The 15,224-nt window shown below is 38.1% G+C and overlaps 2 protein-coding genes across 6 annotated transcripts; one reads left to right on the plus strand and one right to left on the minus strand.

Moving 5' to 3' along the window:
* The first annotated feature begins 704 nt into the window (after nt 1–704).
* On the plus strand, nt 705–11,278 carry fli1rs (Fli-1 proto-oncogene, ETS transcription factor-related sequence). 3 transcript variants are annotated; one of them, XM_056763546.1, is made up of 10 exons: nt 705–896; nt 5,651–5,856; nt 6,362–6,540; nt 7,535–7,738; nt 7,949–8,020; nt 9,141–9,209; nt 9,331–9,393; nt 9,496–9,543; nt 10,050–10,133; nt 10,286–11,278. In XM_056763546.1, exons 1-10 carry the CDS (start codon nt 879–881, stop codon nt 10,807–10,809), a joined length of 1,467 nt encoding a protein of 488 aa, XP_056619524.1. In that variant the 5' UTR covers nt 705–878; the 3' UTR covers nt 10,810–11,278. The 3 variants fall into 3 exon arrangements, with proteins under 3 accessions (XP_056619524.1, XP_056619525.1, XP_056619526.1); XM_056763548.1 differs by lacking the exon at nt 705–896 and adding an exon at nt 991–1,147; XM_056763547.1 differs by lacking the exon at nt 10,050–10,133 and having other exon boundaries at nt 706–896.
* Nucleotides 11,279–11,919: 641 nt separating this feature from the next.
* On the minus strand, nt 11,920–15,120 carry zp3d.2 (zona pellucida glycoprotein 3d tandem duplicate 2). Of its 3 annotated transcripts, none has more exons than XM_056761649.1 (8): nt 14,130–15,120; nt 13,869–13,984; nt 13,689–13,792; nt 13,414–13,588; nt 12,985–13,096; nt 12,792–12,880; nt 12,638–12,705; nt 11,920–12,474 (listed from the first exon to the last, which is right to left on the minus strand). In XM_056761649.1, the coding sequence occupies exons 1-8, from the start codon at nt 14,655–14,657 to the stop codon at nt 12,224–12,226; spliced, it is 1,443 nt and encodes a 480-aa protein (XP_056617627.1). In that variant the 5' UTR covers nt 14,658–15,120; the 3' UTR covers nt 11,920–12,223. The 3 variants fall into 3 exon arrangements, with proteins under 3 accessions (XP_056617627.1, XP_056617629.1, XP_056617628.1); XM_056761651.1 differs by having other exon boundaries at nt 13,869–13,935; nt 14,130–14,256; XM_056761650.1 differs by having other exon boundaries at nt 12,339–12,474; nt 12,847–12,880.
* Nucleotides 15,121–15,224: the final 104 nt, after the last annotated feature.

A 15,224-nucleotide genomic window follows, 5' to 3' on the forward strand; every position in this document is an offset into this window, starting at 1 on the left:
CCATTCTATTATTCATTTATTTTTACATATTTTGACAGCAATTGAGTGATATTCCTGACGAGATTTTTCACTTCATCAGTTTGGGGTTGGAGATAGCCTATTTAACTTGCAAAAAAAAAGAAACTTTAGAAAAGTTTCTAAAATGTTCTTTGTCAGACTGTATGGTTCCATAAGAAACGTTTAGATTCACAAAACATTTATCTTGCATAAAAGTTTTCCTAAGTTGAAAAAAGTATAGTAGACTATATAGGTAAAGTTAAGAACATACTTATTTAAAAACCTATGACTGAAAGATTCTGTGGTAAACCAAAAATGATTCTCCTGTGTAGCATCACTGCACTTTTAACACCTTTTATTTTTAAGAATGTATAAGGTGCGATTTCCTGTTGGTTTTCACTTGCGATGTGTTTGAGGAAAACATCCATCCACGGTCCACTTTTCAATGAAACAATATATGTATCTGCCTTTTCTTGTTCATTTGTATTAACTTACGTATCCTCCAAATTACTGAGGTTATATATTTTAACTCAAAGAAATCAGAAAGACAACCGTTTGTAATTAGTAAATTTGTTATCAGGGATTTTGGTTAAATAAGTGTTCTGAGAAGTTAACGCAACAGACCTCACCAATAAGGAACAGCGCTAGATGCTTTTGTGTGACTTCACTTCCCAATTTTAGAAAGGAGAGCTCAGCATGAAAAAAACTGTTACCATCCGGTTATGGTCTAAGCGAAAATAGTTGAAGCAATGGTTTGCGCCGATGACTAAATGCGCCTGTGCACACACGTCGATGTGTTTCAGCTGGGTTATCAAAGTGCCTGAGTTCACGTAGCTCGAGTTTACCATAGTATTTCTTCATGAACTCCACAGAAAACTGCAATGGACTGTACTATTAAGGTAGGCGTTTGATCTGGTTTATTGTCTGTTCTGAAAATGAGTAGAGAGCGCGCAACCACCCACACGGTTAGATCGACAACTGGTGAGAGAGGCAAGGCGGTGATGCAGGTCCCCACTCTTTCCTTCTCGTACAAAATTTCCTCTTCCTTCCCGTTCGTGGTTGAATGTCGGCTCTTTAATAACACAAGAAACCGCTACAACTTTTAGACTCGTGTAAAAAACGAAATGGTGGCCAGAGCGCGCGACAGAGGGTATGGACAAATTTGTGATTACATTTGTTTTATTTTTTTAAACAGTTACTCTCTAGTGTGCGTAGTGGTACATTTAAATGTACTTTCCAAGACTGCGAGGCACATGTTGCAAATTCATTTTACAAATCGAAAGAACGAAGGAAAACAAAGCAGTTGCAATCTGGAGAACAAAATACGAATAAAATACGGCACAATTATGGCGGGCGCTCTCGAAGCAGGTGGCTTTATGGCGCCAACAATATGGAATACTACGGAGACTTTAAAAATCACGGATCACATTGCGTTGGGTATTTTCACTTTGTATATTTTCGTAAGAAATTAAGAAGACATTTTGCAAGTACAACTATTTCTGTTTAGATCTAGAGGTTGAATTTCTTAGCATATAGTTGAAATGTTAACATGGCATACATCTTAAAATTGTGTACAGCAAAGGCTTACATTATTATGCATGTTGAAAGTGCGTCAGCCTATTTGTGTCTTAACTTTTCATAGGTTGTCAAGAGTAAAACAATATTAATGAAGGTTATAGCTAGTCATTTCGACCAATGCTTAAACAAGAATGGGCCTACACATAAATATCCCATGAGTTATTAAATAATATTCGTAAAAGTTGAATAAAAGGAGCATGACGGGGGCTAAAAAAACCTTTACAATCTCAGTCCTTATCTGTCGTTTTCACATTCCAGTAGTAGGTCCTATTGTCATCAATATTACGAAGAGTTTATTATTTTCAGTAGGTTATTATTTGCTGGTCGTTTTTGGTTTGTTTATTATTCTTATTATTGTAATTATTCCGTTCTCTTTGAGAAGCACTATAATGATGGCTGTGTTTGTTCAAATGCTCTTCACCAACAGAGTAGCCTACTTAATTCCACAGGCGCTTATGAATTTCTTAAATATAATATCGTACAGCCCAATATATTGCTAATATAAATTTTACCACTTTTATTTTACCATTTATTTCCATCTAACGAATGACTCGAATGTGACTATTGAAAGCGATGTTTTGTTAAATGCCACTGCGCATTTACGCAATGATATATGTAAACTATACCCTTGGCAAACTAGTGCAAAGTTATTTCAAACGTTGTTTTTATCATTATGTATGTTTTCATCCCATGCCTGATTTAGTTCTACAAGGAATAATTTATTGCTGAGCGCTGGGCGCTTGTCAGGTGTCGTTATCAGAACGCAGCAGGCTTCCTGTCTCAAACCTCAGACTTTCCGCACACACTTCCGCACCCTCCATTCGAAAAAGGCAACAAAGACTGACAAAACAAAATTGATTCGATAGATGTGCGATGCCAATACATTGTTCAACATTTCTATTAAATTAGCCGTACAATAACCCGAAGCAAAACCGAACGTGCAGAGGCCCCACGCGTTTGTTGTGCTGTTTTAAAACAGACTCTCTTCAGAAAAGCGCCCCTCTCCACTTCTACACTGATGTTGCCGATTAAAAACTTGTGAAACCACAAAAGTGTTTTGCAGCTCAACCCGCAGCTGCGTGTGTCTTTGCAAAATCAGCACGCCTCAACGTCAACTTCTGCTTTTCTTTCACTCTCGCAAACTCAACATGACAAACATAACAACCGTGAAACCGTTTTCGCTTCGAATTTATAAGCAAATCAATTCTCGTGCATAAAAACACAGTATAAAAGTTTTAAGCGTTAGCCTATTGATATTTTGATGTTAATAATCTTCTCAATTTTGTTTATTACATATAATAGTATAATTTAATCATTGTTTTTATTAAGCACACCAAACTAACACAAGTAGTAGAAAATGATCAGTCAGTCAAAGTAATTAGTTAAACAACGAAATCCAAACGATTTTTTTCTCAGTTCCTGCTGCGGTTGAGAAATATCAAAACAGGCTTTGAGTTTTGTTGAGTGCAGTGACTGCAACCTGTCAGCCAATCAGAAATGCTGCATTATTCGACGCGGATGCACTGCAAACGATCACGAATTAATTCAGAATTCATTTTAAATTCTGAAACAAAGTATTTGAACTGGTTTGCATGTCGAATAAATTAAATGTGTTTACCGTTAAATTCGCTACTGTTGCTAAGTAAAAGTCAAGTTATTCATTTTTACACGATGACAATTCAAATAATGAACGAATAATAATTATTAAAAAGTATTAAAGGGGTAGTTTACTCAGAAATGAAATTTATTCTATCATTTACGCATAGGCATAGTTTCTTTCTTCTACAGAACACAAAAGACGATATTTCGAATAATGTTGGCAACAAACATTAGCCCTCATTGTCTTCTATCGTACAAAACAATTTAAAAAGACATTCTTTAAAATGTGTTTGTTTGTGTTTTACAAGTCTTTGTATTTTTATTTTTGATCAACTCTCTCTTTAAATAGTCGGACATGACTACAGAAACAGCATGCATATACAGGATAAACACAGCTAAAGCTTTAAGCCAAGTTACCACACAACCCTAAGCATTAGTATAATTTTACTCTTTCAATCTCTGCCATTTAAAGTGATCATCACCCAAACATTTCTTTAACCTGACAAACCAACGGTCATAGGTCATTTTCACATATGACTGTGATGAAGCAAGAACCTACACATCTGAGTTTTGGTGTTTCATAACCTGCCTGCATTTTTAAAGTTTGACCACTTATCTAAGGTGCTTCCTGCACCAGGCATCCGTTCTAACCTGTTCAGAAAAAAGAGGAGGGAATGAGGGAAAACGGCTGGGTATGACCTCCTGTAGTAAATCTTACAGATTATCAAAGCACACTTGAGATCCACCCTTTGAGGGCAATTTGTGTGATTAATTGGCATCCAAAACACAACAAGAAACATTGTAAAATACAAAGATTGTAAGACAAAACAATCCCCAATAAGCAAATGTGTGGCAAGTTCACTTGTGACAAAATAAGTTGATGTCTGTTGCAATTGACCTGAAACACCTCATGCATTGGTCACATGTGTGAGTGGCTCAAAGGAAAGCACAACAATGCCATGATTATCATGTTTGTGTACGTGCATATTTCTCTTGTTGTTTTGATGCAAGCTGTGCCTTAATCTCCCTGACCTTGATCCTGCATTTTGCAGTCTGTATCTGCTAAAATATTGCGCTCGCTTTCTCAGCAACAGAGTCAGATATGAAACACATTGAACAGGAAGTCAGTTGTGGCATTGGTGGCTTCGGTAGTTTATGTTTATCGTTTGAGGAGATAGCAATAGTATGTATGTGTGTGTGATTGTGGTTTCAAAGGTGCAAAAATAAATGTAACTGCAGCTCCTGTCAGTCACCTGCTGTCAGGTGTATAGTCACAAACTATAATGATCGTGTTCAAGTGTTGCTTAAAGAACAGGGCGATTGATCATTTATGGTTAAATGATAATCAGGTCTTCAAATTGTGAATGTTTACATGTTTCACAAAGTGTTTAGAGCGCTTCGCAACTTGTGCTGCGCTGTAATCTTATTCACCTTTGCCACACAAAGCAGCACCAGTTTACTCATCTGCACTATTAGCAGAGGATGTTCATTGCAGTTTGCAGATTCATACAGAAGATCATTTTGCACATGCCACACCAGCTCTGAACTTGGTCATGTTTTGAGTTTGCTTTCACTTCTCTACCCAGATTATTTCATGGCATCTGTCTGTTCACAGAACATGCCTGATGAGAAACGGGTATTATGCCATTACAAGAAGGGTTGAAAAAAGGTTTGTTTCAGTTTAGGTGTACAAAGAAAACAGGATTGTATGGATAAATTATGGCACTAGAAAGCATCTAATGAATCATTCTCGTAACACATTAGCAATGCTTTAGTATGTCAGGTGAATGGACCCCGCAATGAAGACTACCTCCACCCTGTTTGGTGACCCTCAACCTCATTGCATTCAGAACAAATTTGTTTTTCAGCTTCAAATGACCCACATTTCTACCACTCCTCTGTTTCCTATCTCATGCCCCATGCCAAAAGGTTTCACTGCACATGGGGGCCAGATTTCCTGTAAGCCACCAAAAAAGCTCAGCGCTGACGTATTTCTGCTTTAAAGACAATACCAAAGCCATTTAAACAAGCTCTCTGAATTCGTCTTTAACACAAACATTTATTCACACATAAACACTGATATACATTCGAAGGTTTTAAAATCGCCTTTGAAGTCTCTTATTCTCTTCTCAAGGCTGCAAGTACGTCTGAGAGAAAAACAACCAGATCTACCAACCTTAACATATCCAATCTGACTCGCAACTAACTTGACTCGTGCCATTTGACTCAACACCCTAAACCATTTCGATAAACGGGTAACGGATAAATAGTGTTTCAGTTTCAAGACATAATGTGCTCTGCTAAATTTACGTTAGAGAACATTTGTAAAATCTGATTAAAAGACACAGCATAGTGATAGAAAGAAGAGCCCGCAACACCCACGTTCTGTCCTTAACCATTTATTCATTCATCAGACTAGTATTTGTTAGCTTTTATATGAGGTTTTCATTTACCAATCCAAGCGTGTCTTCCACAGGAAGCCTTATCGGTGGTGAGTGAAGACCAGTCCATATTCGAGTCACCCTTCAGTGGGCCTCAGGCCATGCATATGAAGGAAGAGATCGGCTCACCTGCAGTGTTCAGACAGGGTTCTGAAGAAAGCTCCGAACCTACCGAGCCGGACTGGACCGGATCGACCACACAGAATGCTGCAAAAAGAGCAGAACACATCAACGGAACCAGGTGAGGAGGACTAGATGCGTATAAATTACGAAATATGGAACGTATGATAAGATAGCTTCTGTGGTTTTGTGCCGTCGCTGATTAAAGAACTAGTAAAAAAACAAGACAATGTTGTTCTAATTTATTTTCTTCTGTGGAATACCAAAGAAGAACGATTTTATGCAATGATAGCAGACAGTGACCACCGGCTACGAAGATCAAGTCATTTAATAGCTTTCAAGACAAGTCTTTTGTCTTTATACCCTGAAAATCAATCCGGCTTTTATGATCCAGTATTCACATTATCATAGTCACATGACATGCATTCAAATGGAATAAATGTGCGTATGTTAACATGATTAAAAATAAAATGTGTAAACTGTTTATTTAACATCATAATGCATTTAGCATGTCAATTTGAAATGCTCTGTTACTTGTATGAAGTTCTGGATAAAAGCATCTGCTCAATTAACAAATGTAATGTAGAATGCAAACATGCATATTAACATTGTTTATCATACGACAGTCGTGAGTCCCCGGTGGACTGCAGTGTGACAAGAAGGACCCGACACATGAGCAACAGCGATGGGGGGCAGCTGGCCTATCAGGCCTCGTACACTGAGCCACGGAGCAGCCCACAGTCCACCACGCCGCCTAGCACCACCACCATCACCACAGAGGAGAAGAGGGTCATTGTACCGGCAGGTAAGATTTAATAGTCTTTATAAAAGAGTGATCAGTTGATTCAATCATGATCCACCATGAAGACAAGTTGTTTCAGAGGCAAAGCAAGTTAATCTGAAAAACTTTAAAAAGAAACGTCATACTAAGGGGAGAAATATGGTGTGTACGCAAAGTTTATAAATATTTAGATGCGAGTTGAATATTCTATTTGCCGTTGGCACAAAATGGGCATTGACATGCGCCTACACATTTTTCCATCATTTGTACATCAGAGTCCAAGAACGTGTATTAAGAAAGTAAAAATGGATTCGATTTCATGCTTCGTAAGTTAAAACGGGAAGCATTTGACCACTGGAGAGAGGACTCGTTTTAGAAATTGGTCAACTGTTGGTTAAACCCATGTAGAGGCTGTCAAGATTCTGTGTTCACAGAAATATGTGGCAAGTATGCACGAACCACAGCATCTTGCGTCACTCAGGAACTACATGTACTGTGTGGGAAACAGCACAGCTCGGTAACTGGACATTGTAAAAGCGAAAAATACACATTTGTGTGCCAACACACTTCCTTCCTGCTCTTCTTAGATCCCGGTAGTCAAAGCCAGATCACCAGACTACTGCATAGATTCCTGAAGAGATAATCACTTCTTACTCACACGCCAATTACGATGTTTGGGGATCTTTAGGGAGGCATTTTTAGCCATTTTGAAGGTCGTCGTGACATCATTAAAAAGGGGCGGAACGGTGGAGTCGTTCTTCTTGACATGTGGAGTTATGTAGACATGTAGGATACTTTCTTATGCGTCACCCAGACCAAACAATTACAGCGCACATAATACACGGATATGACGTCTTAGATCCTGTAAATAAGACAGGTTTGAGAGAATAGCTTATAATAGTACAGTACATTTGCTATATTTCAGATAGCGTTAGAGTGGTTGGGAATTTACTTTTCTCATACCTCTAGTTTGAAGTCCAGAGCAATCATTTTTTCCTTCCTTCCGATTCACTTTCAGACCCAGAGGTTTGGACACAAGACCATGTACGGCAATGGGTGGACTGGGCCATAAAGGAATACGGGCTGTCAGATGTGGACGTGTCCCTCTTCCAGACACTGGATGGAAAATCGCTCTGCAAAATGACCAAAGAGGACATGATGCGTGTCACTTCCGCTTACAACACAGACATCCTGCTTTCCCACCTAAACTACCTCCGGGAGAGTAAGGGACTTTGCCCGTAATCCATATGAATAACCCATTACTAATTGTTTGTTTTTTTACAAGAACACATGGGGCGAAGTCATAAAGCAATTTTAATCATTTCAATTTCTTATTGTAGGTTACTGGTTTGGAAACCATTAGGTAATGTTATGTGTCTAGTTATATATACCGTAGATAAACGGTTTGTTTTCTTTCTATTTTACTACTCAGGTAGCCCCACCTTTTCCTACCCCACAACCCCAACCAATACACAACCACAACCCAGAATACAAGTGAAAGCTGGTAAGTTAAACTACAAGTGAAAGGCTTAAGTGGCTTGCAACTAAATTCTTTAAAGGGACAGTTTATAAAATAAATACAAATTTTGTCACTTATACACCCTCATGTGATTCATTTTTCTGTTAAACCAAACACCAAAGGTATTTTAAAAATCGTCTAGGTAGTTTTGTGCCAAAACAATGGAAGTCAACGGGGTTCAATTGTTGGTTATCAACATTCTTCCAAGAATCTTTTGAAAAAGTAATATGGGTTTGGAATGACATAATAACTGAGCAAATAATGAAAATGTCCATTTGTGGGTGAACTATCCCTTTAAGAACATTTTCTCAAACAGCAAAAGCTTGATATATAAACAGAACATTGCCAATGAAGAAAAATAACCGTTTTCTATAGGTTCTGCACACCTTCCTTAATGCATCATGAATATGGCAAAACCAATCAGCAGCCAAATCATAACTACAAATTGCATTTTTTTTCAATTGCTATAAAATCACAAGATGTTGTACGTAACAGTAATTTTACCACAGTTAACCATCACTTTTCTATTGTTCCGCACTTTTGCACCGCATTGTGTCTGCAAAAACCTGTGGTAAAATCAGTGTACATACAGCACTGTGGCTTGGCAGACCTAAACAGGATACAAAATTCAATTTACACAAAAAACTTTAAACAATTTCTAACCAAATGCATAAGATACTACAATAAAATACTGTTGTGGCCTTACATTTGGCATGGAGAGGTGCATTTAAGGACTGTGGCGTTTCTGTAATGCTCAGCGCTCAACCGTTGCACGGCTTTCGAATTGTTGCACTTTCAGACAGGAAACAGCTGCATCAGGACAGGAAGCAAGGGGTGTAGACCTCAGGTTAGGACACAATCGACTATTCTGTGGCAAACAGAATCGGTTGAAACAAAAGGACATTTACCCTGAGGAATTGTGTGCCATCTTCAGGCCTTCTTACTGTTCGCCTCTTGGCTTTGTTCTGCCCCGTGTTACTCCTTGGGGATCTTTAATGCAAGGCTTCCTTCCTTCTTCGATGGCCTTCTCCCTGCTCTTTAAAGCATCCTTTCCTGTAAAATCTCCCTTTGTTAACCAGTCTTATCTTATTTTGCCTTGGTACAGAAAACAGCTTTGAGGAGATCAGCAGAAGGAACAGTTGGTCCTCAAGTCAATTGCCAGCTGTCCCAAAAGGTAAAGATACTCTACAGGGCAAAAAGTCACAATCACACTGCATTATACATGAATATATGAAATACATATAGATTAATGTATAAATATATACTGTATACAATAATCTTTTTTTAAACTACAGGTTCTCCAATTGACCATCAGCACAATAACAGAGTTACAGAGCCTCCACCAAGACCTGCGCAAGGTTGATATGTTCATCTTTTAATTCAATACTCAAGTCAATGCAACTATCCGTCCTGTTACTCCACATCATGAAACATCTAACTGGTATTTTATATTTTTTCAGACCCCTACCAAGCGTTAGGCCCTATCAGCAGCCGCCTTGCAAATCCAGGTAAGCACGTTAAAGCGCAAGTTCACTAAAGAACAAAAATTCTTCTATCAATTACTTACCCTCATGTCATTCCAAACCCGTATGACTATTTCTTCTGCTCAAAGCCAAAAGGTGTTTTGAAGAATGTTTGTATCCGGACAATGTCATCCACTTTTTATCTCCCATTGAGACATTTCTCACAATATCTTATTTTGTGTTCCATAAAAGAAAGCCATAATGTGAAACATAAATGTTGAACGACATGAGGGTGAATAGATGATGACAGAATTCTTATTTCATGGTGAACCCTGACTTTAATAAAACTACATTCATCAGCAACAAACAACCAACAAATGTGGCCTTTTTAAAGTATGTAAACTTTCTGAGCACTTCTGAAACCTAAGGAATTTCTGATATTAGTCCATTCATAGGGGTAAAAATCAAACATGCTTACGACACAAGGACAAAATGTCCAAAAACATTAGACCATAATTAGCATGACTGTTTGCCCGACCTTCTTCACACAGAAACGAAACCATTCAACACCAAGAAACGATCGTCCAAACAAAATTCTTACAACCTGCCCATCACCAGCTCTGACAGGACCGTGGGTAGGTGTCTGGCCGACCCACATTCTGTTTCTATAAACATACAGTAAAAAGGTCACATTTGGAAATAAAATGAACTGTTTCTATACACTTTATACACCGCAGTATGTATTCAACTTTATCTGCTGCTAAAAGTTTCTTTTTTCGTTACAAAGGCTCTGGTCAGATCCAACTGTGGCAGTTCTTGCTGGAGCTTTTGTCTGACAGCAATAACGCTGGCATCATTACCTGGGAGGGAACCAACGGTGAATTCAAGATGACCGACCCAGATGAGGTGGCCAAGCGCTGGGGGGAGAGGAAAAGCAAGCCTAACATGAACTACGACAAGCTCAGTCGTGCCCTTCGCTACTACTACGACAAAAACATCATGACCAAGGTGCACGGAAAGCGCTACGCATACAAATTCGATTTCCAAGGCATTTCCAATGCTCACCAAAACCATCCTCCAGATGGTGGCATGCTCAAATACCAGGGAGAAGTTCCCTATGTGCAGACCTATCAAAGTCACCAGCCCAAAATGAACTTCATGAGCACCCATACAACCCATATGCCCGTTTCGTCAGGGAATTTCTTTGGGCCTTCCAGCACCTGTTGGAATTCTACGACAGGGGTGATGTATCCAAGCTCACCCATGCCACGGCATCCCAGCACGCATGCTCATTTGAACATGTATTACTAAACAGTGGAAGACTTGGCGATCACAAAGCCTTAAAGCAGAGCGTATGGCATTCATAGCCACGTTTCTGGGGTTTATGAGGTTGCCAAAGCATATCGATGGTTTCTTAAAAAGTGTTTGATGGTTTTAGTAAAAAAAATCAACCAAACTTGGGGGATTTATATCCAATGCGAGATGTAGTCATTCAAATTTCTTGTAGCATTCTCCATCTAGTGGCATTTTTGTACAGTATATATTCATACCAAAGAGCTGTACTTCAGGGCTAAATTGTAAATATGTCTTGCATGTTACATATAAGGCTTTTGCAAAAAAAACAAAAATTAATGAATTCATATCCAATTTTCACATGTAATATGACTTTTGTATGCATTTTCTTTGTACAGATGTTTTAACCAAATAACATTACTCACATAAGTGTAACATTATGTATTTCACACCAATAAAAACATGTAGCTCACTAAATGCGTTTTTGGATCTTGTTTGATTGTCCTGATGAACATTACATTACATTACTCTTCAATACATCACAAAAATTAGCACTAGCATATTTCCCAAGACAATTTGTTGAAAAGCATATGGCCTTAAGAAAAGCATGCAAAAGTGCCAAAAATGTGATAAGTGACTATGGCTGAAAGAATAAACATGATACAGCACTAAGATGTCATTACGTTTTCGCTTCTTTGCTGAAGGAGATAACGTATTTACAAAACGCGCCCTGTAGAGCAGTTTGTCTGTGTAAGGCTACTGTAGAACTAACATGTTGAATTCCAGGCAAGGGGACCCGCAGTGTATGTAGATAGAAATAGCTCATAGAAACATTTTGCAAGGACTAAATACACCTTTGAAGACATAGTTATGTATATTATATTGCAATTCTGTGAAGAGATCCTCCAAAAAATTCACATTGGACCTATAAACAGCTTTCAGAAAATGTTTTCACATTCCTCAGAAACCGCACACAGACGCCTTAATTCATCAGATTATATTTTAGAGTGCTTAATTCAACTCTGCACTTTAAGAGATAATACCAAAAACTAAATCTTCATTCACCTGCCTTACACGCAACAAATGTATGTATCCCTTTTAAACACAAGATAATACTTCACAAAGCAGTTTCATTATTAATTTCATTTATTTTAAGATTTGAATAAGACCAACATAAATTCTCCATTTTTAATTATTGCTCAATCAAACTTTAGGATGGAGATAACTTAATACATTAGACTCCTAATACAACTAGAAATACCTTACAAGGTGCGAGACACGAGTCAGAGGTCAGAGTGCAAAAAAGCAATTAGAAGATCCTACGACATTACCTCAATCTAAAGGATTTCTCAGTGCATGCTGTGATTATTATTTCAAGTGCAATTAAATTATTAAATCAAATGTTTCAATCTTGACCTGAAATGCTCTTTGTTCAGTCCAGTCCAAATACCTCCTCAAATATTCTGCGTGGCTCAACAGATTCATCTTCTTTCTCCATCACAGCCACTCCGGTCACATAATTATGTTGGCCTGCATCAGGCGCCAACGTGGCTATTGTTTGGACCATCCCATCATCCAACTCTACTGAAGTTGTAGGGATTAAAGTTGATGTTTGTTCTTCCTCGAGAATTTTGAAATCCGATTCCGCGGTCCAGACATCACTGGATATCACTTTGCTGGTCACTGTGCACAAATGATCAGGAAAGACTATGCTTGCAGACTTGACTTAGAAGTAAAAGTCTACCACAATGTAGTGTTATGAAAAGATCTACAGTATATTCTAAAAATGTCTTCATTAAAACCCACCAATCTGAATATCCTTAAAATCAACCTTGAATATTCTTACCGGACAGATCAGAACAGTTGGTGTCGCAGCACGAGCACACAGAATTTACACCGTATAACTCTTCCCATCTAAAGAAGAAATGATCAGCTCATATGCTCATGTAACAACTGAATATAAAATGACACAAAAACATTATAATCAAAGCTCAATATACAGTTTTGTTGCCTGGTTGTAGGTGCACAACTTTGAACTTGATGTTGGATTTATACCTCCCACATAAATGTCACAATGCATGTAGAGATGCTGAGAACAAAAAAAACAGGAAACTTGACTTAAAGAGCACAATAAACTACAGAGTTTGTTTATAATCCACACTATGTTAGAAAGCAAGCACATCATTATTTTACCTTTCCAATCATCCCACGGAACAGAAAAGCCTCCAAAGAAAACTGCACAATGTTCCGTTCTTCACTTTGTATGAATCTGGACCATCTACTGCTCTTACTATCAGTCATGCACCTGTAATCAAAAAGAACATACAGTAGTTGTTCTGATCCTGATTGACCAAAAATAGCCATCCGACATCTTTAAGAATCGTCTGAAAACACATGTCGTCCGTCAACACCTGACCTATCAGTTCTGACTTCTATCTCTATTCTACTCTTCAAAAACAAAACAGCTCTGTATACTGTGGTAGGCTAAATGAGACCAGTTTTTATTTGTTTTTTGCTGTCCTAATGTTGTTTTAATTGCTTCATTTGTTTCACTCACCTGTAAGTTGCTTTGGATAAAAGCGTTTGCTAACTGACTAAAATGTAAATGTACATAAACGTTACCCGTGGTTTTCAATGACTGTATATCGAGGCATGGACAAATGAGAAATGTCAGAAGTCACATAGCAGGAATCCACGAAAAGCCTCTCCTCCTCAGCAAGAGTGGGACCGTCTGCCTGAAAGTACATGGAGTCACCAATGGTGTAAGCGTCAGTGGGTGACAACCGTTTCCACATAGCTGGAACAAAAAATAAAGTGTTACTGTCCAAAACAAAGTATTCGTCCTGTTTACACATAATACATTATTCAGTAAACATATTGAAGTAGTTATATTTTACCATCACGGGGCGTGAGCACAACACTGTCCGTTGTTTTCAGGGGTCTGAAGTAGCCCTGATATTCTACTTGGGGTGTGAAACCAATTTTGTATGAGTAATGATACCTGGAAAGAAAGTTCGGTTAGACAATTAAAAACTACAAATGGAAACATATTACAAGTCGAATCACCAAGATCTTACCTGTTAAAGTGACACTCAATTTCATTCGAGAAAGGCATGGCACGGCGAATTGGACCCTGGGAAATCTCTGGAAAGTAGTGCAGTACGTTGGAATAAGCAACTCTATTTTTGATCAACTAAATTGGAAACAGAAACAAATTTTTATGCAAGCAGAAAATCCTTTCATAAAAAAAACATGAATTTTCACATGATCTCATGAGTTTAAAATTCACATATAAATGTCTGCACGTGTGACATTCATGAAAGGGAAAGCAAACACACCTTCCTCTTACTGCCACACTGATCCATGTCGTAAATAAACAGATGATATTTCCTCGTAGTCTTGCTGATGTCACACGTCCCCAGCTTTAATTTGCCCTCAAGGCCTTCGGGTCCTAAAATCTGTTTGTTAACTTGAACAACCATTTTCTTCAAGTAACAAGCGACGTTAATTCCGTGCGATCGACCGCTGCGATGGGGCGCTTGTTGGGTGTCACCGGCTGGAGGGATGAGAACTTTTTTCGTGCCTTCTGGTAGTTCCTCCCGACCCGATCCATGCGCGGGAGAAAACTGCTCTTTATCCAGAAGAGGTACTCGAGAATGCTGGAATATTGGAAGTTGTAAATAAGGCGAATCAGGGCGTTTAAGATCAGTTTCGTGAAAAGAAGTTTCAAAACTCTCGTTTAATTTTGAAGTCGGATCCCTCGAGGGATTTCTAAATGCCACCCGTGACTGTGAAGCGTACACAAGCGTAAATGAGACACTGAAAATGCTCGCGTATGGTAAATAATTCTTCATTTCTCTAAACATGATTAAATAATGTTGCCAACTACCTATATAACAACTTCTTGGATCAACATTGAAATGAATGCACCTGTCCTTTGCATTAAGCAGCCAACGGAAGATGCAAACATGACTGACGTAATGTTATGCGCATGCTCAAATGGACGTCTCTGAGACAGTTCCACACATAGATAAATCACAATATGTGAATGAAAAATCTAATTTGCGTAAGAGTGGCTGCATGGTATAATAAATGTTGAATTCATATTTCACGAGACGGAAAAATATAGTTTGTATAATAAAAATGTAGGCTATTACGGTTTTCTGCACCATAACATTATTTTTAAGGAATTACCTCCCACCTCCAGCATAAAAAAAAACATTTATACAACAAACACCATTTTATTCTTTTCACTACGTTGTGAAATAAAACTGTAAGACCCTTATCCTTTAAGAAAAAAATGACTCCTATGGAAAAAAGTTGTGGTAAACTAATATATCTTGAATAATGCAAGTTGCTTTGTAACCGCTAAAATGTTTTTAAAATGCATATTTATTCAAATATTAACCTCTTGGTATTTCTAAGAATTAAGT

This window comes from Triplophysa dalaica, chromosome 12 (genome assembly GCF_015846415.1).
Source record: "Triplophysa dalaica isolate WHDGS20190420 chromosome 12, ASM1584641v1, whole genome shotgun sequence".
In the NCBI taxonomy this organism is placed as follows: domain Eukaryota; kingdom Metazoa; phylum Chordata; class Actinopteri; order Cypriniformes; family Nemacheilidae; genus Triplophysa; species Triplophysa dalaica.

Excerpts from the sequence above, each read along its gene's own strand:
- fli1rs (XM_056763546.1), top strand. Across the intron at positions 5,857-6,361 it reads GAACACATCAACGGAACCAG|TCGTGAGTCCCCGGTGGACT; the intron begins GTGAGGAGGACT and ends ATCATACGACAG. Across the intron at positions 6,541-7,534 it reads GAGGGTCATTGTACCGGCAG|ACCCAGAGGTTTGGACACAA; the intron begins GTAAGATTTAAT and ends ATTCACTTTCAG.
- zp3d.2 (XM_056761649.1), bottom strand. The coding sequence starts at position 14,657 with ATGTTTAGAGAAATGAAGAATTATTTACCATACGCGAGCATTTTCAGT. Across the intron at positions 13,985-14,129 it reads AGTGTGGCAGTAAGAGGAAG|TTGATCAAAAATAGAGTTGC; the intron begins GTGTGTTTGCTT and ends TTTCCAATTTAG. Across the intron at positions 13,097-13,413 it reads ACAGTCATTGAAAACCACGG|GTGCATGACTGATAGTAAGA; the intron begins GTAACGTTTATG and ends TTTTGATTACAG.